This window comes from Pavona decussata, unplaced genomic scaffold (genome assembly GCF_977016875.1).
Source record: "Pavona decussata unplaced genomic scaffold, jaPavDecu1.1 SCAFFOLD_59, whole genome shotgun sequence".
In the NCBI taxonomy this organism is placed as follows: Eukaryota; Metazoa; Cnidaria; class Anthozoa; order Scleractinia; family Agariciidae; genus Pavona; species Pavona decussata.
This window is the reverse complement of record NW_028145481.1, coordinates 2,210,001-2,233,214: the sequence shown is the minus strand read 5'-3', so window position 1 is coordinate 2,233,214 and position 23,214 is coordinate 2,210,001. Positions and strand designations below refer to the sequence as shown.

Genomic DNA, 23,214 nt, shown 5'->3' with positions numbered 1-23,214 from the left:
TACTTCTAATCGCCGTAAAGGATTGAAATTTGGTAACATGAGTAAGAAGGTCATATTCTACACGAAAATGCAAAAAGATGGAAAATAAAATTTTCGTCCCAGGGTCACTTTAAAGCAACCCATGATCTCACCCCATGCATTCTGCCCACTTTGGAATTTCCCTACGGATTCAGACCCACATATATGATATCATCCGTAAATTCCTTCAACAATTCGCCATCCATTCACACACAAATGCTCCAAAATATTCGCTCATGAATGGAATCGCAAAGATCTCTTTAAATCAGATAATTTTGAGACAGAATTTCTTTTCCCCAGACCTGAGCTTCTCATCATGTTTACCGTCAGCCGTATTCTAATCGACTGTAGAGCCCGGGAAACCACTGTAGGAGATCACATCAAAGCAAGCTATCGAAGTCAGGGCATTAAGAAGAGCGAGCTGCGGAGATATGAGATGTCGGAAGTAGCGAGGGAGTGCAATCGACAGAGGGAAACTTTAACTTCATCACAGTACACGGGTTTGGTATATACTAAACTATTATTCACCTCAGTGTCGGTAAATATAGTGGTAAATATCTACCTCCATAACTATGCACCTCCCTTAGGCCATTATCATTAATTGTTAACTATCAATGGTCATGGCTCTGCAGCCGCTGTGAACCATTTGTGGTCATTGTCTGTGGTCAATAGCCATTGCAAAAATCTGCTTTTCTTGCAGACATTAAGTGCGTTAAAATACTCTCAGTGTTTCAGGAGGAGGAGGAGGAGGAGGAGGTTCCGTCTTTAACCCTATTTAGATCGGGCTTTTTTTGTCTTCATGGACGGGGGTGGGGGGTGGATTCCACCCCTGACATAACTCAGCAAGCATAAAAGCTATGAAGATGAAGCTTGCAGGATAGATAGTACGTCCAAAGATGTTTCCTTTGAGGTCCTCAACGGGAAGTGATGACGTCATATGACGTGATCATTACGTCATGATTGCCAAATGGCGGCCATCTTGGATCCGCCATCTTGAATGTCTGGATTTTTCCAAAACTTCAGGGAAGCGCCGAAATTGAACAAAAAGTAATCAAAACCAATAAAGGAAAAGTAATATGAACTAAAAGTATTAACGTTACAGCAAGTTAAAATTTCTTCACTTCAAAAAGGGATTTTCCGTTTTCTGAAAAGACCTCCTGTCAAAAATTGGTTGCCATGGCAACATCAATAAACACTAACTAACCACTTCAAACTTTTTCCAGATTGATTTCTGAAGAATTCCTGCAGTTTTATGTCGTTTGTTCAAATTTTAAAGACGTTATTCAGGTTCCAAGTTACAGCGGCCAGAATCCGCCCCGCCCCCGGTCATAGATTGGGTTAAAGGGCCCTAGTCAGCCACACCTTTGTTTTTGTTTATATGCGAGAGTTTGGCCATTATATTTTATTCAGAGCATGTCGAAATGAACGAAATCACTGTGAGACTACTAAAGATAATGAAACATACTTTCAGGAACACAACTTACAGTTAAGCAATAAGATTTCGCTTCACCATGCAATATCAATAGTTTCGATGGCATTGAAAATGGCGGAGGCTGACTAGGGTCCTTTAAGAAACCCGAGTTTTTAGGACCATCCGAGATGCGCAGAATGCAAGTGCACTAACAAAAACTGTCCGTCTTGTTCGTAGAAAAGACATGGTTTTCTTCTCTTCTCTCTTTCTTCGCCGACGCTCAGCTATTGGTCGTTTTTGTGTTTGATACTTCAGTGCGAAGGGTTTTTAATCCTTTCCATGGTTTTGAACGACTTTACATGTACAGGAGAATCCTTCTCTCTTTCGGGCAAAAGATCTTTCAGACTCAGAGGAATGTCTTATGTTTCCCGACCTAATACGAAGGCTTGCATAGTGTGTGGGGGTCACAATCGACTGGTGCGTCATTCTGACTGTCCCTCTCCACCCTCGACAAGTCGATTCCGTTTCGAGTTCAGTATTGGCTGAGAAGGACTCTCAGGCCCAGTACAAGAACACATACACGGCAACTGAAAAATGCCTTGAATTTTAATTAAACTTGAAGTACTTTTTAGTTAGTGATATTCCCATCTGTGGAAGCAGAAAAACAAAACACCGAGAACAAATATACAGCATTCCGTGAAAAAAAAAGAAACATCAATGTTACAGCCGTTCGCGCCACGTCTTTTCATTTAGTTTTTTGTTGACTGGTTTGTCTCAGGAAATTCTGTATAAAATTACTTTGACGCAGCTGAAGATAAAAATATTCCCATCTCGCGCACGACTCGGACGCTGGGAAAACTAGTGGAGAAGCCAATGATTAGAGCGAGAAAAGACGAACATTCATTATCTATTTGATTTTTTCCTGCCTAGTTTAATAATTTTTGCGCTCACGCAAATCGAATTATTTTAAAAGAATTATTTACAAGATATAAGAAGTTAAAGTAAATGCAATTGTGGTCTCAGGAACAGAAAAATTTGTTTTTCAGATCATTTATGCTGATCACTGTTCAAATAAGCAGACTGTAGTGGTTGCTCTGTGAAACTACCGTAATTAGTTGCCGTGGTAATTACTTTTTCGTTCCAGTGCCGACTTTTTTTCAATTTCATCGGCAAATCTTCATAAAATCGTCATATTGTTAAGTCCCTTACAAAATACGATAATTGATGAATTTTAGAATCGCTCAATAAAGCAATGAAAATTTCGCTCATTTTGTCGTAAGTAGCAGTGGCAAGCGTTTGTTAACCAAGGTAAACATTTCCGTCGAAAGAAGCATTAATCTCTACCATGTATTTGGGCGGCGCCTTTTATATTAACTAGTATGGGCAAATAAGTTATGGCCGGGAACCAATAACAGTACGCAATGATTGCGAATGATATCCAGGGTTACGTATTAAGGTTTTAAAAACAGTCACACGGCTTTTTAAATGAAAACCAAAATAATGTACGTCTCGAGTACTATTATCTCTAGGATTTAAGAACTTTGTTCACGTCATGATTGTTTAAGCCCTTAATGCAAACCAATATTGAATGCGCGTCGATAAAAGTCAAGAAAATAATAGAGTAAATGATACAATATCATATAAAAGGAAGCTTCTTCAACTTGTCAGAAGCAAACGAAGTGTTCATATGTTATATGCCATTAATATAACTTACAAGTATTGCTCTGCTGAATAGGGACATTGTTTTACCGAAGAAAAAAAATTCAGTCCGGCATATGATTTTACTTCCTACGCTGAAAGATTTTCAGGTAAGTACGGTAGATTTCTGAGTTTCTCTCCCTTTTTTATTCTTTTGCTAATGTTTGTATGTTGGCAAGGTTAGAAAAATCATCGTTTAGAGTAATTTTTCGGGTGCCGTCCTTAGCATGCTGGTTTTACACGCGTTTAAAATTGCATTCTTTTTTGTTTTGAAAAGTAAAGCAACATACACCACTGTAATTTTGTGTTGTCTCGTGGCAACAGTTTTTCGCGCCGCGTATGATATGGGAGCCACGGCTTTTTCTAATGTAAAACAAAAAAAGAAAGCCTCGTGTTTTAAGTCACTTCAAAGTCACCGACACAAAATAAATCTGACAAGTAAACCTTTTAGAACCAGATTCGTTTTTACGGCCTGTTAACGACAAATTTGGTGTCGAGAGGAGGCTAACTCTTGCCAGGATTTTTTGCAAAGAAAAAAAAAAAAAAGAAAAAACAAAATGATAATTTTAACCATTTTGTGTTTTACCCTTAAAATTCGTTATAAGCTTCCAGTTTAAATTAATTCAATTTCTAAACATTGCCAGTAGTTTAGCTAACGAAAATATTTTCGTGACTGTACTACACAGTAAACCGTCGATCCCGGAATTTTGCATTATTTTTTTTCTTATACCGAAATCGAGACAGGGGTTCGAAGATTAAAAAGTGAATTAATCCCGTTTATGGTAAAATTTGAATTGTCTGATGACAAATTTTCTCTTTCTAACGAAGGCATTTAAAGCCAGTTGGATAGGTAGAGATCCATAACTAAGGTTAAGCTCTGCTTGAAAATCAAGTTTTGTCAGCCTTGTAAGTACTTGTAAAAATAATATAATATACCGAACATTTTAAGTCGTTCCATGCACTGGTTTGAAATATTCCCTTAGTCTTCCACTTTCTATCTTGTCGCAAAGATGGCAGTCGTTGTTATCAATACAAAAAATATTTCCCAGTAGACAGTTGTATTTTGATGCGAATCAGTAAGTTACTAGAATTCCAACTAACAGCAAAAATAATCATATTGTTAGGATTTTAGAATTAAACTTAAATCGTACCACAAATCTCCGTTGTTCTATTGGTGATTAAACACAAGTTAATGAAACGAATGTACAATAATTATAAATATACAAGGTTTCTTTCGCTGTTCTTTTCTGTTCTTAAGAAGGGACAACATTGTTTTAGCCATTACCTTCGATTCGTTGAAGCTGATTTCACGAAGCTGAATTTCTTTTTTCAAGCACTAAATTCCCATGTTTTATTTTTTTTCCGTACATAATAGAGTCCAATTTTGGGCAAACATTTGTGACAAAATGAAGTGTTAGTACATGAAATATCACATATTTGAACTGCGGCTAAAAGGTTTTATCAGGATTTAATAGATGGTAGACTCAACTAAGCAATGACGAAAATAGGGCCTGAAAAAAAAAAAATCTGCAATTTTCACATATAACTGTGATAGACCTTCATCTGTTAAAACATTTGTGTCAAGGGAATTTAATACGATTGCACAAAACCTTTAGTGGACTTTGATGGAAGACTAAAAATAATTTCCATTGTTTACGGAAGGAAAGAAATTATAGCTTTGTTAATCACTGGTAAATTCAAAATGGTAAAATAGTTCACTGACGATGAAAACACACCTTGAGTGTACTCAAAGCTTTATCAGGATCTTTATTCTTCAGGAAAATCATCGTTTTCCAGAGAATCTGTTAGCAAAGTAAAACTTATAGCTTTCTTTTCTTTTTTTATTTTATTTTTGGATGCCGGAAAAGGTATTGTTCAGAGGCGATATTGACCAAATGTTCATTTTTGGTAATAAAATCTTCATTATTACGTTTTTAAGTCATGTTAATTGGAATGACTACCACAATTGCATTACCTGATGACACAACTGTCAAAATGAACTGATTTTTTCCGGAATCAAATCAACTTAATTATTTTTCAGCAATGCAAGTCAATATTAAGGCCAACATTTCCCGACCCTCAACCAAACTGAAAAAATATGTTGCCAGGTTTCTTGAAGAACGTTAGAAAATAACGAGACTAGGTAGGCTTCAGTTCCTTGCTTATGTACAAGTCTTGAGAGCATGCGCAGAGGCAATGCGAACCCAAGAATAACTCACTACGGTGGAACCTCGATGTAACGAGCCTCTATATAACGAATTCGAAGTCCTCGGTATAGGGGAAAGATACTTTTCCAGCCTGGCCTTTTAAAACGATGTAACGAACCAATTTTCTCAGTCCCTTGGCACTTCGTTAAATTGAGGTTCCACTGTAGCTACTTTTTAGTGACAACTAAACTGTCAAATTTTCAAGCATTTCTCCCCCTCTTAACATCAATTACTCTAAGGTAGTTACATTTTAAAGTTATTTAATTCAATTTTTTGACGTTAATGTTAATGACGTTACAGTCCTGCTGACAGCTAAAGGCTTTTTATTCACTGAGTAGCAAATAAACAGCACCACTGGAAAGTACTGCTTCAATGGCTGTCATTCGAGATGGCAATACTTAATGGTTCCATCATTACAACCAAAGGTGTGAATCACCTTGCACAGCACAATGAACAGGAAAGTGCAATTAGTAGATTTCAACTGAAGGTAACACTTTGGGAAAGGCCTTGTTTAATATGATAACTGGCAGAAAGCTAAAAGTAGTTGCTGTTTTGCCTATAGGTTGAGTCATTCGTTAGCACATGTACTCCATCCTTCCAAAGGACACAACATGACGATATACACGACATCCCTAGCTGCTCAAGTTTCCATAACAACAGTTTTTACCGTTCTGGTGCTCGTTGGTGTGATCGGGAACACGCTCTCTTGCCTCGTTATCATCACAAACCGCTCCATGAGAACACCAATGAATTATCTTATTCTAAATCTCGCGCTGGCGGACATCATGGTTGTGATGTTTATCGCCCCTCGCTTCATTTTTATTCACGCGTTCGACCACCCTCACGGGGTTCAAGGTTCAATCATCTGCAAGCTATTCACAGGCGGTAACTTCAGCTGGATGGGCGGCTCCGCCTCTGTCTTTTCCCTGGTGGCAATTTCCGTGGAGCGCTACTTCGCCGTGGTCCACCCATATGGGACCCGAGGGAAGCTCACGATTAAAAAGGTTAAATTCGTCGTCATGGCGTGTTGGGTGTTGGCCATTGTTTTTAACCTGCCTCTGTTTCTCTTCATCCGTTACAATGAAGAGATTGATTTCTGTACAGAGTACTGGCCTGCGAACTGGATGCCCAAAGCTTACAGCACCGCTTGGCTCGTGGTGTTTGGCGCGGTTCCGATTGGTTTGATGTTTGCCTTATACGTGAGGGTCATTCGTCGCCTTTGGATCAAGCCCCAAAACGGCCCTCGAGTCACGCAAGCGGCGGTTCTCAAGTCACGCAAGCGCGTGACAAAAATGGTGATTATGGTATGTGCAATGACAACTATCATAATTGATTTAAATCTCAGCTAACCTAGTAATTAGACTATTGTCACTAGCATAGTAATAACGCTTGCTCTGTGGTTTTTTGTTAAGAACTGGCACGCAGTCGGATTATCAGTCTGTAAGCCAACGAGGCAATTTTGCATTCAGCTTACTCTGGCCTCGGTTGTCTAAAGGGCGAATGATGTTACCTGTTGGACCAATCTCTGTCCAGAAAATAGAATTTATCAGTTGGGGCTACATTTGATCCACCTAGTAGTGACTTATTCACTGGTCAAAGTTATCCGCTCTTGAACAAATCACAATTTTACAAGTGAAAAACCGTGGGAGCGAGATTGTTGTCTAAACCGATTTTCATGATTTTTTATATTTTGGCGTTCCTTTCATCTCACAGGTGAATATTAGAACAGTTTTCAGCTAAGTGTCGTAAAACCAAAACAAAGTTGTTTTCCTGACCAATCTCAACAGGCACAAACAACACATTGGAGAACGTTACTTTGAAGCGAATACTTGTAACAGGGGCCAAGCGCGGGAAAACACATGCGGGCAAGGCACGATTGGTTTGGGTTTTGCTTCTCATTGGTTGAGAATGTGGCGGGAATTTAGCTAACCAATCACAGGGCTTAGTAAAGCAGAACCAAGGCATTCTCGAATTATCTCGACACTCAATTGAAAACAGCTTTAGATGCATGACCATAATTATTTTTACAGGTGAGCGCTGTGTACGCTGTCACGTGGTTCCCGGTGTTGATCATTTACATGCTCAATTACTACCATCAGGATCAGGAGTATGGCAACGTCACCTATATCACCGGCATTGTGATCGTCAGCTTCAACTCCTGCGTCAATCCGTTCATCTATGCATTCGTCAACGAGCGCTTCAAAAATCATCTGAAGAACCTGCTTAACCTGCCTTGCCTAAAGCAAAATCGAATTCAGTTGGAGAGAGAGCGACGTCATATGCAGATGGCAGTGACAGACAGCAGCAATTCACAACAGCCTCGACAGGAATTTGAAATACAAGAATAGGTTATGACTGGGGTGTTTTTTGTTACCACTGAAAGAAGAAAGAAAAAGAAAAATAGTGGGTAATTTAAGGTATATGAATCGTTCCAACCAAATTTTTGTTAAAGGTGTCTGGCTCAGAGGTTACAAATTCATTAATGTGCCCTTCGATTAACAAACAGATTCTATCTAGACTCGATGCTGGGACGATTGCCAAAATAAATTGCAAAGCCGTGAAAGAACAAAACTTATTCGGGAGGAGAAGTATAGGCTCGATTTCCAGCCACTGTTCGGGAAAATGAGCCCGCACTCATCCCCCCGAAGGAGGATCAAAGACCGGACCCGGGAGACGGCAGAAATCGAGCCTAGGAGAAGTACAGCACGAGTTTACTTGTATAAGGGAGGGACATGGGAGGGGGGTGGGGGAAGGGCAACGGCGTTTAATCTGGGCCAAGGAAACTTGGACCGCTGGGTTCACAATTGGTTATCTTTATAGCCCCCTTATAAAACAGGAAGTTCCGTTTTTTTTTGTTTAAAGACAGTTGAGAACTTATATGACTTTATACTGTACATGGTAAAATTTTTAGGCTTTACGGTCAACCAAGGTCACGCGTGAACGATATTTTTGAAATTTGAACGGAGTTTTGAAATTTACATGTCAGTTTTGAAAATCGCCAACGAGATTTCAGAGTTCCCGTATAAATTTCCCTACAGTAGCTTGTTGACAGTATAAAGCTATGAATTTTTCTTTGCACTGCAAAATTGAATATTTCAAGAATGACAATTGTTTCCAAAGTATTTTGAATCTTTTTTTTCAGTTAATGCGTCTTTTTCGGAACGATTTCCAGAGAAATGTCCAACATTCCATTCACACGTCGGACATTACAAAGAGAAATTCTAATGTTCATTTCATTCTTGGAAATACTGTTCACGCGTGACCTGGGTTGACTGTAAGCTTATTTATTTTGCAGAATGCTGGAGTCTGTGCTGTGTCATGACTGAATTGAAAGACGCCTAATTTCCATTTTACAACCAAAATATTTAAAATGAAGAAGTTCATCCCCTCTTCCCTCTTGTTGCGGAACTTCTTGTTTTCTTCTTCCGGTTTTTACTTCTTCGGTCTTTCTGGTCGATGTGGTGGGGGGAAGGGGGAGGGATTTTTTCCTCCATGTCACGTTATTTGGTTTATCCTTTACAGATTAAATTTCCATTCGGATAGTATGAGTTTACTAAGCACATTAAGACATTACTGGTTTAATCTTAGAAATTGTTTCAATTGGTGGCTAAAGAATAGCGTCGAAAACATAAATATCCTATATTGTTTTGCATTTGCGGTTTTTTACGCTCTGTGGCTTCTGCAAACTCAAGTTCTCAACACTAAAAAAGAACTTGTTTCTTTGAAGCCAGTCAGAAACAAACCAACTGTGAAGTGAATCAAATGATAGGCAAGGTTTCGTCCAGGGCTAGAGAAAAGCTACATGTTTTTCCAGCCCGTATTTTCCCTTGGTTACACTAATACCACTATTGGTATCGTTTACCTGTTTATCATTCCTGCAATGTACCTTGCTGCATGTTTTCTAATGCATTGCATGTTTAAATTCCCTCCCTTGTAACCGGTTGCCTATTTTTTCGCGCTTGTCGCCTGTTGCATATTTTCCCGCGCTTGTCATTGGTTGTATACTTTCCCGCGCTTGTCATCTGTAGTTTATTTTCCCGCCCTTGTGACTGGTTACATATCTCCCCGCGCTTGTCACTGGCTGACCATAAACATACTTCGTAAACTCTTGAGGCTCAATACATCTGCTATAAAAGAGAACCAAGGTCGAAGACAAACAAGGCAGCTATATCAAAAATAAGAGTTGGTCGAGTGGTTGCTTTTGCACATAGGGAAGAGAACATTTTTACGTTCTAACAGCTTTGACATTGGGTCCTACATTTACAGCAGTTATTAAATATATCGATATGGCTGATAAGATATTCCTGATTTCCAAGTAAAACGGACTCCAGTAGGTATTAATTGCTTCTATCACATAACTGTGAGTGAACCGACCCAAACCCTCTCCGAGTGCCCAGGTTATGGAGTGGGGGGTACTTACTATAATGGACTACACGGAGAGGCTCCGTCCGAAAGGAATACCATTTTCATGCTGTAGGGATATAAAAGGGTAAGGGATTTCACGAGCCAAAGTATGAAAAAGGTTAGGAGAAAATGTCATTTAGTTATTTAAAAGGGAATTTCAAAATATCTCGAACAGACCCATCGAAAAAAAAATAAAGTGTTTCTACTGTAGCTATGTAAAAGGGGAACCATTTCCTATGGAAGATACCTTTCCTGTCAAAAATGGTATATACAAAGGTAAGGGTTTGGAACTCAGGGCAGGGCCTCCCCAAATAAAGCTATCTTGAGTACTCCCTTCCCCCCGGTGGAGGGAGGGGGGAGAACAAAATCGTTTCACTGCCAAGACCGGAGCGATGCAACGACGCACTGCGCTCTGGAAGAGACCTACCACAGAAAATAGGTTTACACGATATACTTCTGTTGCTGCGATCGCCAAGCTATCCCATGGACGTCTGCTTCTTTATGTATATATATTAAAGATTATATTGCACATCAAAGTTGTCGCATCTGTAAAGCTAAATATAAATACACATGCCTTGTTGTAAATACAGAACTGTTCTTGAACATGCACAGATCAACATTTATCAGGATTAAATATCTGTTTAAAACTGACCTTGTTGTTTAATGTTACTTTTGGGTACTTTGCCAATTTTGCTAACCATCTGTTAGCAGGTGAATCAAACAGTCAACACTCACAGGCATCCCAAGTCGCCTATTTACGCTTGCTTCACTAGCTATCTCCGTAATACTAATCACATGCCTGTTTTATCAAATGATCAAACTTTTTCTTTCTACTTTGAGGTGGCTCGAAAGGGTTTTCAGGTGCGCGCGGGCACGTGACCCACCCACGCCAATGCTAGTGCACATGCGTCAACTGAATGACTCAAAATTTCTATCCAAATTCGCGCATTCCACTGGCAGAGAAAATGCGACGCAAAATCGCGCGAACTGGAAGCAAATCTGTAGGAAACATTTGTTTTTATGTAGAAACTTTTGGAAAAAGTTAACTAGTAGAATTATTTGTAGGTGAAAATATAATTTTTAAGTATAGGGATCTACTGGAAAACTTTTTGTTCTATTTGCCAGAGGAGTATAAAGAATTTTGTGTGCTTTCTATCTCAGAAATTGAAATTTGAAATTCCCTTTCCCGAACTGCTTGTTTTAAATTAGTTTGAAAGATTCTTTTTAAACTTGTTTGACTTTGCAAACTCCATGTGCTGAAGAAAAATAGGCAACGCAAATATAGTATGGCTTGTATTCCTCTCCTACCAAACTATTAAAACTCGCAAAGGACATCATAGCCATTGTGTTTTCGGAAATATTCAACACATCTATTAAACTGGGGACATACCCTTCTGAAACTAAAAATGGTTAAAATCACTCCAATATTTAAGAGTGATGATCATGACGAAACAGACGCAAACAATTACAGACCAATTGCTTTACTGTCGAACTACAATAGAATTTGTGAGAAAATTATGTTTAAAAGAATGAAATAATTCATTGGCAAAAATGATCTCTTATACTCCTCCCAGAACGGGTTTCGTAAAGGGCATTCGACTCAACATGCTATACTGTACATTGTCAATGCTATCCAAACCAACATGAATCATGGTCTTTACTCATGCGGAATTTTCATAGACCTCAGAAAAGCCTTCGACATTGTGGATCACGATATCTTGCTTAATAAGCTCCACCACCTATGGCTTTCGCGGCATCATTAATGACTGGTTTGTTTCATATCTAAAGAATCGCTTGCAAACTTCACAAATAGGTCAACATGTATCAAGTAAAGCCATGATTACCTGCTGTGTCTCGCAAGGGTCTGCTCTAGGCCAATTGCTCTTCCTATTATACATCAATGATATGCATCAGTGCTCAAGTAAGTTCAGGTTTTTCCTTTTTGCCGATGATACTAATCTCTTCTATGTTGATAAAAATTTGAAGACTTTAGAAACAATTGTCAATGCCGAATTACGAAACCTTTGCGACTGGTTTACTTCCAATAAGCTAACTCTCAACGCAAAAAAATCCAACTTTGAATTGTTTCCTCCTTACCAAAAAACGGTTTCCTATTACCCCAATATTAGAATATTTGATAGCGAGAAAAATGGACAAGTTAGTCTTGAGTCCAAAGATTATATGAGATATCTTGGCGTCATAATTGATAAAAATCTTTCATGGAAATTCCACGTTGATGCTGTCGCCAACAAAATCAGTAAAATTGTTGGCTTAATTGCTAAATAACGCCATTTCACACCACGATGTTTACTGTTAAACATTTATCAGTCGCTTATTCATCCTCAATCCCCATCTAATTTACGGACTCGCTTCCTGGGGCTAGGCAATGAAGACTTATCTTAATAAAATTACTCTCCAGAAAATAGCCGCGACGTCGCACGACTTATTTTACCGATAGACGTAAACATGCTGTTCCCTTGTTTGCCGATGCGAATATCTTACCTATATATACTACGAGTCTGTCTCGAGTCAGACATAATAATAGTAACACGCCTATAAACATCATGAAACTGTTTCGAAAAACGTCCAATGTCCATTCAGATAACACTCGATCATCCACATCTGGAAACTTTTACGTCCAAAATTTTAGACTAGAAATACATAAACGTTCTTTTTCGCGATTTGGCGTAAGACTGTGGAATGAGAGATTTCACATAAGATATGTCACATAAGAGATTTACCTAAGAAAGAATTCAAAGGAGAAATTCGCCGGTTTATCCTCAATATTCTGGTAAATGAAAATGACTATATTGAAACGCCTATTATAGTATAGAAAATAGGTCTCGCCTCCCCTAAATTCTATTTGTTCTGTCTTTGATTGTAATAACTGTAATAATATTAGTCTTATCCATAATAAACAGTTGTAAGTCTGGCCCGCCTAGATTAGCCGGACCATTCTCCCCTTTTTTGTTTAATTTTTGAATTTTTGAAGAAACTTGAACTTGAAAACTTGAACTTGAGTTGTATTATCAAACTGGAAACAAAAGCTACTATATACATAACCTTTTTTTTCAGTAATACTTTAATATTTTTCAGTTCTGTTATGTGAATGTTTATTTAGTTTATTTGTAATTAATTATTTTCTGTCTAAAATTTTTCGACCCCATTCAAACCAAATCAACTCTGAGTGAATGTAATCAGAATAAAGATAAACCTTTAAGTCAAAATAACCGTCATTTTCGACGCCCTTAATACATGCAAACTCAGATCACGGTTGAATACCGCGGCAGGTGTGGCTTCATCGAGCGCATTCGGCATCCAGCAAAGTTAACTCGAAATGCTGGAAACCTGGTAAAAATTTTTAACGAAAACCACGCGAGTCGTGGCTATGTCTTTAGCAATTTCAAGTAGAAAGAGTATTAAGAGATAGTTTTGCCTGACAAAAGTGACAATTCTTCTCAGGTTCGTGCTGTTAATAGTCTGATAAATTATCAGAAAACGCAAAAAGCCACGCGCTTTAAATTTTTAATAACACACACAACTTCTTGAGAGTAGACTTGAATTTAATTATGATATTTTGTGATTTTTATTTAGGCAAATTTGATAATGTATAATACATCTGCTCTTTTTTCAAGGACGGATTCAAACGAGAAGCGATTCATTAACGTCCACAAAAAGTAAAACGTGAAATCATTCAAGAACAATTTTAACATTATCGCTAATTGAACAGTCAAGAAGTAAACAAATTTTTTTCAATGTAATTTATTGAATTTTTTCAAAACACACAGGACATGTGTTCAACACATAGCAAATAATATAATTATTCTTTTTGGAGAAGTACTTGAAGTCGAAACCGCGATATCTCTAAAGGCGCCAGAGGAAGGAACGAAATGGGATTATAAATAAATAAACATAAAGATTCGTGCTTTTCGTATCATTTGCGTTGGATGTCGTGCCAGATCGGGAGCGAATAGGCTTTCTCCGTAATTCCACAGCAATCGCACGCAAGGGGTATATAAAAAACGCTGTTAAAATTACTTGGCCCTAAAATAGAATCTTCGATTTTTGTCGCCACGTTTCAGCTCGGCAACAAAAGAAAGCTAATCGTTGCTGCTTCATTACTTCAAAATGCGCAAAGCCCTTTCGACCGTATTTCTTTTGGCAGTATTCATTTTTTCTTCTCTATTTGCTTCTGGCGTTCATCTAAACGAAAAAGAATCTGCTTTAAAGATGACGGAAAACTTTGGCGAGGAAAACGACTTTGCTCTCGATGACAGGGAGGCTAGAGAAGAACTGAGAGATTTCAATGGGAAGTTGGATTTCGATGGTGAAGACGAGCAACAAAATGATGACGATCTGTATTTCCCGCAAGACGACGACAATGAAATGGAGAAAAGAAAGAGGTAAGTTTTACTTTGGAATAAACTTAAAAGAAATGCAAAGATTTCACCAACGCCCTGAAAACGGAGGAAGGGGGGGGGGGGGGGGGGTAAAAGCTCAAACTGATTATAAGCGGTTGCTCCGTTGAGGCCAAAATCAACTAAATACTAAGGCTATCTCTACAGTACAGTGTGATGATTGTATATAGACACCGCAACGTCCGTGGATTGCAATTTGTTGCAACTTGTTGTGTTCTTCGTCATTGTATTTTCCTTCCTCTTGTTTTACCTCCTACTGTATTGTAAGTTACTTTTTTGATTCTGTAAGGTTGAACTGCTGTTATTTATGCGTCAAAACCACTGCTCGCCTCGAATAGCTGTAGCTAACTGCGAGCAGTGCTTATCTTCTCTTTGTATATGTTTAAATCTTTTAATAAACTTGAAACTTGAAACTTGAACTAGACGAGCCGGAGTTGAGCTTTCAGTCGATTTAGCAAAGCTGACTAGCTGTGAGGATTTTTCGTTGAAACATCTGGTAACTCATGTAAATGAACACAGAGTAAAGGTCGTTATATTAGCAAATGGCTAAGTTGATCTCTTTCGTGTTGTGAATAAGCGAAACTAGATTTGCCTGATACCGTCTGTCTTCCCAAGCAAATGGGTTTTGCTCATTTGAAGTTGAAATCGTCTGAAAATATAATCATGCAAAGGCTACTTTTTCAGTCGCTTTTGTTTGCAATATTTCCAACGCTTGTCCGCGTTTGAAACTTGCTTCTTGGTGTTAATGAACATGAAAATTGGTTTCCCACGCAGAGCGAATATTTTCCGTGTTTTTATGTGAAGTTATTCAGATTTGTATAGTTACCTTGAAAAACTGTCAGTGGAAACAAGAGCTATAGGCGAGTGTTAAGTTTTAAGAACAGTTTGGTCGAACTTTCATAAATAGAAACAAGGGAAACATGTCTTGTATTATCTTTGGTAAAATCCGTGCAAAATTTAGCGTGTTTCACAATGTTTAACCCAAATCTTGTTAGGAAGGATGCAGACAGTTCCTACCCTTAGTTCAACCTCTCGTAACGTTTTACAACGGCTACAATTAACACGCGACCCTCCGCCTTCATTTTGGTGGACGTCAATCAAAGAAAAGCCGTTAAAGTTGTTTGAATTCTGACAATGCCACTTTTATCCACTGATAGATGGCGAAACCGTATTTTTAAATCCACAATTTTAAATCATTGCACGTGATAATTTCCGGGTGAGTTAGCAAATTGTCAAAATTAAAATTTAAAAACAGCTTTTACCTGGCTCGCAAATCAATTTTAATGAAGCTTTACTTTTAGTGGGTAAAATTGTCAATTCCTTGGCTCTGTTATGTATGTTTCAAACTATTTTCAACGTTTTTTTTTTATGATTGACGTCTACTAAAGCCCAACTTTATCCGGTAGGGTGCGTGTTATTGATAATCACTATAATTACCTGAGCAAACGCTACCAAACTTCTTGACTTTTCCAGACCTCTCAACCTCAAAACACCGCAAATCTGGAGACTGAGGTAAAAAAAATCTGGCGATTGATCGACCGGCAGACAAAACCAAGTAAACACAGGTGCTAATCCGCCATTTTGAAAACGTGAGTGACCAAAATGCGAGAGACTGGTAATGAAATCCTGATTTGGCACTTGTTTTCTATATATGGTTATGGACTGTGTTTCCAGCAAACAGACAGATCAACTTAGGGTTGTTCACTAAATATGGATTGATTTGCACAGAATTCAGCGGTACAAATGAAATTATAGAAGGAAATTGTTTCCTTTCAGTTTGCGACTCTGTTTATCGTGAGATTTTTTGTGTCTCGTTGTGAGACCGAGAGACAACTGAAAACCGTGAGTGTCACAGCAAAATCGTGAGACTTGAGAGGTCTGCTTTTCCTAAAATGTTCTCCGGCAAAAATTAGGTATGAGATGCCGTTATTCACGTGACTTGATGTTTCCCTTGTATTTTTTCAATAGAGACTTTTAGTTTTGTCATGACCTTTACGTTGTTGTATCATGAAATTGATCGTGTCTAAAAGTACACACGAGTGACGACGAGTGAGAATACATCAAAATATTACACTGACGTCATAATGACGTCATTTTATCAAATAGTCACTATTTAACCGCAAATGGACCCTTTAAATATGTAACTTTGACACTAAAGACATTTCCGAGAGAGGGGAGGGAGCGGATTGGGGGGATAGGGGTAAATTTACCGCCTCCCGTTACCTTTTTTTGTCAGCCCCTGCAAACAGTTTGGTTTCTTTAGTTTTCCTCTCTCAAGAGGACGGAAAGCAGGAATCTCAAGGTGGCAGGAGAGGGAGAAATATAAAAAATTATACAATATTGCGCAAAAAAGCATAATCAATAAAAAAGGGGCGTGGATAAATTCAGATTTCCCACACCTCCCCCCCTCCAGCATTCACTCCCCCCCTCTCTCGGAAATGTCTTAAGTGTCGAATTTACCTATTTAAGTCTCCGCAAAACGGTTCATTTGCAGTTAAATAGTGACTATTTGATGACATGACGTCATTATGACGTCAGTACCATATTTTGATGTATTCTCATTCAAGGTCACTCGTGGTCACTCTTTGTGCTTTTAGGCACGGTCCATGAAATCCATGTTGGTGGCCGTTCATAAAGAATATGGAGCTTAAGCGGCGACGAGGGCAACAGCAACGAAAACTTCACCTGAACATATAACTTGAATTTCATTTGTGCTACTTCGGGATTATTTCAACTCAGTTCTACAGAACCGGTGAACTATCCAGGAACCAAATTGGTAGGAGGGGCGTTCAAGTTAAGAAAGAAAATGAAAAATTCACTGTCCCGTGCTCACGTTCTCCAAAAACCTAGAATTTGGTCATTTCACGTTGTTAGGGACCTCAAGCAGAGACGACGCCGACGGAAACGGAACTTAAAAAATTGCCTTTGCGTCTTCTGAATAAATTCGCGATGATTTATACGCTCTCAGTTTGTGTAATGTGGTTGAACTATCGAGGAGCTAACGTCGTAGCGGCGCCTTTAAAGTTCAGAAAAAGAAAGGAAAATTAATCATCATGCGTTCACGTTCTCCATAAAACCTTAAATTTGGTCATTTCACGTTGTTGTTTTGCGAGGACGGCAAAGTAATGTACTAAAGTGTATAATGCACGTGTAGAGCCATTGTTTTCCTGATTAAAACTATTGTTTTCAAACGTTCTCGTTGACGTCGTTGTCGTCGCCAGTTAAGGTCCCTGTTGTTTTGCAGAGGACAGCGAAGAAATGTACCAAAATGTAAAACGCATGTGCAGAGCGATTGTTTTGCTCATTAAACCTATTGTTTTGTGGCGTTATAGTTGTCATCGTCGTCATCGTTGCTTAAGCTCCCTAACGACGTAATTCTGACGTCAATTAATGCCACATCTTTATTGTGTTGGACGTACTATATACCCTACTAGTCGTGAAGTCATGGACAGTTCCGAAAATGCGTTTGTCAAGAGCTATTCTGACTTTTCTCAATTTTTTTCAATGTTAAACAGGGTGGATTACAGCGAATGGCCATGGTACAAGAAAAACGGACTCACCACAAACGACGAAGAGGAGGAAGTGGAAGAGGAGAAAGGAATGATCAGAAAGCTAATTGACAAGTTCAAAAATTTGCTTCACAAAATTGGCAAACGGAGATAGATTACTTGACTAATCCAAGGAAAGGCGACTGAAGAACTTTTAAATCTGGAATAAAAAAGGCCAGATGCCTTGTTCTGTCGCACTTTGTAATAATCATCGCACTTTCTAATACCTGTCGCACTTTGTAATAAAACTGTCACACTTTGTAATACCTGTCGCACTTTGTAATAACACTTGTCACACTTTGTAATAAAATAGCTGTCGCACTTTGTAATAACAAGTTGTCGCACTTTGTAATAAATGAAGCTGTCACACTTTGTAATGACAAGTTGTCGCACTTTGTAATAAGCTTTTAAATTACTTTTGAATACGATGTTTGGTGGAAAATAAGTGAATTAACTAATCACCTAGGGTACAAATGTGTTCTTCTTTTATATTTTACTTTGCACACTAAACTGAGGGGATGAAAAAGGAAAAACTCCTTCTCCTCCTCGATTCTCGCAACTGTTAATTGTCTAGATCTTGACTACGATGTATCGTGACTTTCTCATCATAAGTAAGGACTTTTAAAAATCGGTTTTGTTAAGCCGTTCCATTGACTCGGTACTAGTCTAATTCACCGTGCAAATGACCCTATTGCATGTTTAATTTGTAAATGATAGCTTAATTCAGGTGTTAAAAAAGGTATTTATCAACCGGTCTTAAGATCTTAAAAATAAATCGGAATTTGAAATATAATGGCATCTCCTGCGGATGAAAATAAAAAAGGCTTGTCTCCTTGGGGTTTTAGAGAGGAAGAAACTGGAAAGCAACCTGTGATGATGCTCAGTTGGCTCAGGACAGAAGGAGAGATTTGGTGTTCTCGTGCAAATCCCGGGCAAAACGTTTTTCTCTGCTCCCAACCAAGTGGTTAAAGACATGCTAGTCTAACTACTATGCCCACACCTCAAAGTGACTTCATCGATCTAGGGCAGGAGGCATTTGTACATCTCACACAATGGTTTCGACTAATGCTCGAAGAGAAAGGCTGTCACAGTGCATCCATTCCACCCCAGTGGATCCTTTTGAAGGTTCTGGTTAATACTCAGTTCAAGGGGTAAGCATACCCAGACCTGTGGACCACCCTTCTAACAAAGAAACGCGACAAAGATGATCTCTAAGATGGACTCCACTTGGTAGAAATCGTATTGGTTCTTCGTATCTCCGCTGTTCAGCTTGAAAAGGGCATAATCAGCCCAAAACAGATTCAAGAATGATTCACATTCCTCCCTTGGTGGAGAAACTCATGCAGATCTCATGGGAATTTCACTGAAGGGTTCATCAGTTCTGGATTTTGATCCAGAGGCAGCAGTGAGAAAATGAGTTTCTTCATCAAAAAGGCACGAGGACCATTCCTCCAAGCTTGAGGATATAATGCATCAGATATTCAGTATATAGATAGAGCCTATCCAGTCTTTTCTTTCTTGGCCCACCCCTCATTGCAACTCCCATCTACTAATACCTCAGCACACACCAAGCGAAGAACGATACAACTATAAATTCGATTATTTACCGTGCTTGCATCTACTGCACAGAGCTATCAGCTATTTATACTGCGTTGCGTGTAAATTTCGAAGAACTGTGGTATTTGTCTTGTAATGGCGTCCAAGGTATCCCGACTTTTAGCCACGATTGTAGCACCTATTTAAAATCTTGTGACTACCCTCCCAAAAAAAAAACCTCATATGGAACAAGTAGCGAGTCACTTGAAGCCTCCGTCTCCCTTGCTTACCCTTGGACTCAACCCTCTCGCTCATCTTTTTATTTTTACCAGGAGCTATTTCCCCTCTGTTCAGTTATTACACTCCATCGTTGCTAAACAAGCTATGTGATCTCCAAAATAACAATTGGGAGAAGCGTGGAGTAGAACGGGTTCGTCCCCTCAGTTAAGTATGCAGAGTAAAATATCAATGAAGAACGTATTTGTGTCCCGGGGGGATTAGTTAAGTCATATATTTTCTACCAAATATCCTATTCAAAGGAAATTTGAAAGCTTATTACAAAGTGCGACAACTTGTTATTACAAAGTGTGACAGCTTCATTTATTACAAAGTGCGACAACTTGTTATTACAAAGTGCGACAGCTATTTTATTACAAAGTGTGACAAGTGTTATTACAAAGTGCGACAGGTATTACAAAGTGTGACAGTTTTATTACAAAGTGCGACAGGTATTAGAAAGTGCGATGATTATTACAAAGTGCGACAGAACATGCCTGTTTATGTAGAACAAAGAAGAAATGCTCCATGCAAAACTGAATCGCATCTTTCCAAACTATCGAACCGCAGCTTGTAACTTCAAATGCCAACGTTCATGGGAATTGTACTTACCCTAACTTGCGCTCATTTACGCCTTATGTAAACGATTAGATGCTTATTCATAAAAACGTTTTTGGTGACTTTCCGCTGATTTTTCAGATTTTTTTTTCTAATCGAAGACTCAACACCGATCTACAACTAAATCACGTTATGTACAGTCTAGGATGGATTTTACAATGTATTTGTGGGGTTGGACATGCTGCGGAACGTGCTTGTCCAGCATGGAAGTCTCGTTTCCATCACCGGAAGCAACGTTTTTCCCGCTTCTTCTGTTCAACCAAGAGAAGCGACTTGAAGCAATTATATCAAAAACCCGACAAACCTGAAATCTGGAAGAATGCTTTCAACAATTTGGAAAGTTAAAGATCTCAGAATTAATAAGCAGGGCCCGGTTGGTTCGAAAGCTGATTAACGCTAATCCCCATAATAAAAATGTTAAAGATGTTTTTAAAAGGTGATTTTAAGCTAAAGATAAAGAAATGTCTAGGTCAAGACTGTTAGTAATAAAACTCGAATCGAACCCGTTAACAGTTAATGTTGCACTTTTCCTGAATTTCTTCTCTTATTCTGCATAAAGTACGTTATATAACAGTTAGATTAGGAGATCGAAATTTCTATCGCGTGATAGTGTCATGCATAGAAACCGAGAGCGAATAAACTAATTGTTTTAGTATAAATCTTCTAGTCGTCCAAAACTTAACAACAAGTTATCCGAGAAGCGGTCACCATTTTGTTGACAACTGCGTACCGTTAGGCTACTCACTATCTACAACAGAATAGATAGTGAGTAGCGTAGCTAATAAGAGAACAGCATCCGTGATAGAACGCTAGTAGATTTATACTAATTCTTGATACAGCTATTTCAATTAACGTTGCATGTCGGATCAAAGTATAAAGCTATAAGACAAGACCTCAAGATTCTGTGGATTTTTTTATGGATAAGTTCATCAAAATCAGCTATGCCTCGTCTGTCTTGTGAAGATATACGGTGGCGAACCATTTGGATGGAAAAAATGTAAGGATATCAAATGAATGAGGTGGCAGCCTCTTTAAAGATGTCTTTAAGCTTTGCGGATCCGACAACGTTAATTGAAATAGCTGTATACTATTTTTTCCCGTCAGTGACAGACATAAAATATTGTTATTCCAATGGGAGTGAAACTTAAGACCTTCCGATTACTAGTTCGGATGCTCTATCACTGAGGCACAGGAGACTCGCGGGAGCTAAACCATTAAATATTGAATTTTTCAGTAGGTGTAAAACCCGTGACATGTCCAACGGAACGAAGAAAGATAACGTGACCTCAATTGAAATCCACACGTACAATTTCCAGTGATAATATAATTTCTAACACTTAGAAAAATGAGAATGGCACTCATTGCTGCCAACGGAGGCCCTCTTGGGCCCGATCTTTTTACCAGAACCGGAGTGGATCTTCTAAAGCAGGGGACCAAAAGTAATATAAATTAGTACAATATTGAAATTATTATGGAGTCTTCGAAGTTTAACCGTGATTTTAATAATTGCGGATGGTAAGTTTTAAAAATTTTAAGGCCTGCTCTCCCGTACTATTTCTTAAAATTTCATCGGGAAGTCATGAAACACGCATATGAAAATGATCAGGGCCACTCACAATCGGCCATTTTGCTGTTTTGAGTCTGATTTGAGTCTGCACAACCGAGCAATCAAATTCTCACAGATGAGCGTCTCAGTAGTGCAGCACTTCTTCGAGAAGCCCTTATAAGTTAAGATGTATCCCAAGCATCGTTTGTTAATAACAGGCCAGATACATGACCTATCGGTTAAGATGTATCCGTATTGTTTCTGAACAATGGCCTATTGTTAGAATATCATCTGTCGTGTAAGGTGTCTCACATGACCGTAGCTATGGAGATCCCATGGGATAACATAGCGTGGTTTCCTTCCTATAGGGCTGACGCTCAATACACGGTACGGAAAAAATTGGTGGCCGTTCGATTTACCACAATACCTTCTCAAACTCATTAATAATTCATCGAGAGAAAACGCTACTGTGACCGTGGTTTGGATATGTGTTCCTAATTACCATAAAACTTTGTCAACTTTAGCCTTCAATTTCTCCAAGAATTATTGATCATTTGAGAAGCCATATCAAACACTCGAAAGTGTGTTTCATCAGATATCCAAACACCTCGAAGCCGTTTGAAAAAACTCGGCTGCGCCTCGTTTTTTCAACCTACCTCTCAGTGTTCGGAAATCTAATGAAACACGCTTTCTCGTGTTTGATATATTACTTCCGAACCTAACACAGCCAATAAGCACAAAGAAAGGCAATTTTTTGCAAATTCCTCCTTTGTACTAACAACATTGCTAGGTTTGAAGTTTTTAGAACTTTTCTGGGCGTTTTTATGAGGTAAATGTACCAGACGCCATCTTTATCGGTATGGTGGATTGGAAATTCGATAGATAGATGGATAGATCAGTTTATTAAATCACTTCGCAGCCTCACGGCTGAATTTTGTAGATTTTACAATGGAACTATAATACTAAAACAATAATATAATAATCAAAAGATAATAAGATTGAAATTTAGAAATATTTAAAAATACTTCAAAAATATTAAAATTTACAAAAATTTAAATGTTCTAAAAGATTTGTCTATAATTAGTTAGACCGTAGCGTATATGAAGGACTTCCTTACCCGATTAGTTTTCAAATTGGGCACATGAAAAATGCACTGAGTTCATGAGTTCCCCTCAGTACTTCAACCTTTTCTGCAGAGTTAATTTGCTGATTCGCCATTTTTTTTCATTATGTTCTCGTGCTCGTCTTGTGCCTCGACTAGCTTTGTAGGTATTTGCGGGACAAGCCCCTTATATAATCTGAATTTGTAAATAAATTGTTGTTTGACGTCGTTTGACGTTGACGTCGTAGTGCTGCGCGGCATGACAAACATACAAACATACATAAATACATACACACAAGTTTATTTGGGATGTAGACAAAAAGTGAAACACGAGGAAACACGAGGTTAACCCTATGACGTTCCCTCAAATAAAAATAAAAAAATATATATATCGATATGATATATGTACACAGCGAAGCATGGTGACAATAA

The 23,214-nt window shown here is 38.5% G+C and overlaps 3 protein-coding genes across 6 annotated transcripts in view; 2 read left to right on the top strand and 1 right to left on the bottom strand.

Moving 5' to 3' along the window:
• The first annotated feature begins 5,945 nt into the window (after positions 1 to 5,945).
• Positions 5,946 to 7,682, top strand: LOC146479403 (neuropeptide FF receptor 1-like). Its single transcript, XM_085110876.1, has 2 exons — positions 5,946 to 6,638; positions 7,365 to 7,682. Exons 1-2 carry the CDS (start codon positions 5,946 to 5,948, stop codon positions 7,680 to 7,682), a joined length of 1,011 nt encoding a protein of 336 aa, XP_084967002.1.
• A 5,991-nt stretch (positions 7,683 to 13,673) lies between these two features.
• LOC146479402 (uncharacterized) lies at positions 13,674 to 17,902 on the top strand. The gene is made up of 2 exons (XM_085111039.1): positions 13,674 to 14,141; positions 17,672 to 17,902. The coding sequence occupies exons 1-2, from the start codon at positions 13,867 to 13,869 to the stop codon at positions 17,817 to 17,819; spliced, it is 423 nt and encodes a 140-aa protein (XP_084967165.1). The 5' UTR covers positions 13,674 to 13,866; the 3' UTR covers positions 17,820 to 17,902.
• Positions 17,903 to 22,563: 4,661 nt separating this feature from the next.
• LOC146479401 (uncharacterized) overlaps positions 22,564 to 23,214 on the bottom strand; it is a 10,925-nt gene continuing 10,274 nt past the window's right edge. For 3 of the 4 annotated variants that reach the window (XM_085111036.1, XM_085111037.1, XM_085111038.1), the window contains one exon: positions 22,564 to 23,214. This exon is cut by the window's right edge and continues 1,214 nt beyond it. The gene's annotated coding sequence lies outside the window, so the exon portion shown is untranslated. The other variant, XM_085111035.1, reaches the window with a different exon arrangement.

Coding starts and splice junctions, on each gene's coding strand:
- LOC146479403 (XM_085110876.1), top strand. CDS start 5,946: ATGACGATATACACGACATCCCTAGCTGCTCAAGTTTCCATAACAACA. Junction 6,639..7,364: donor TGACAAAAATGGTGATTATG/GTATGTGCAATG, acceptor TTATTTTTACAG/GTGAGCGCTGTGTACGCTGT.
- LOC146479402 (XM_085111039.1), top strand. CDS start 13,867: ATGCGCAAAGCCCTTTCGACCGTATTTCTTTTGGCAGTATTCATTTTT. Junction 14,142..17,671: donor GAAATGGAGAAAAGAAAGAG/GTAAGTTTTACT, acceptor AATGTTAAACAG/GGTGGATTACAGCGAATGGC.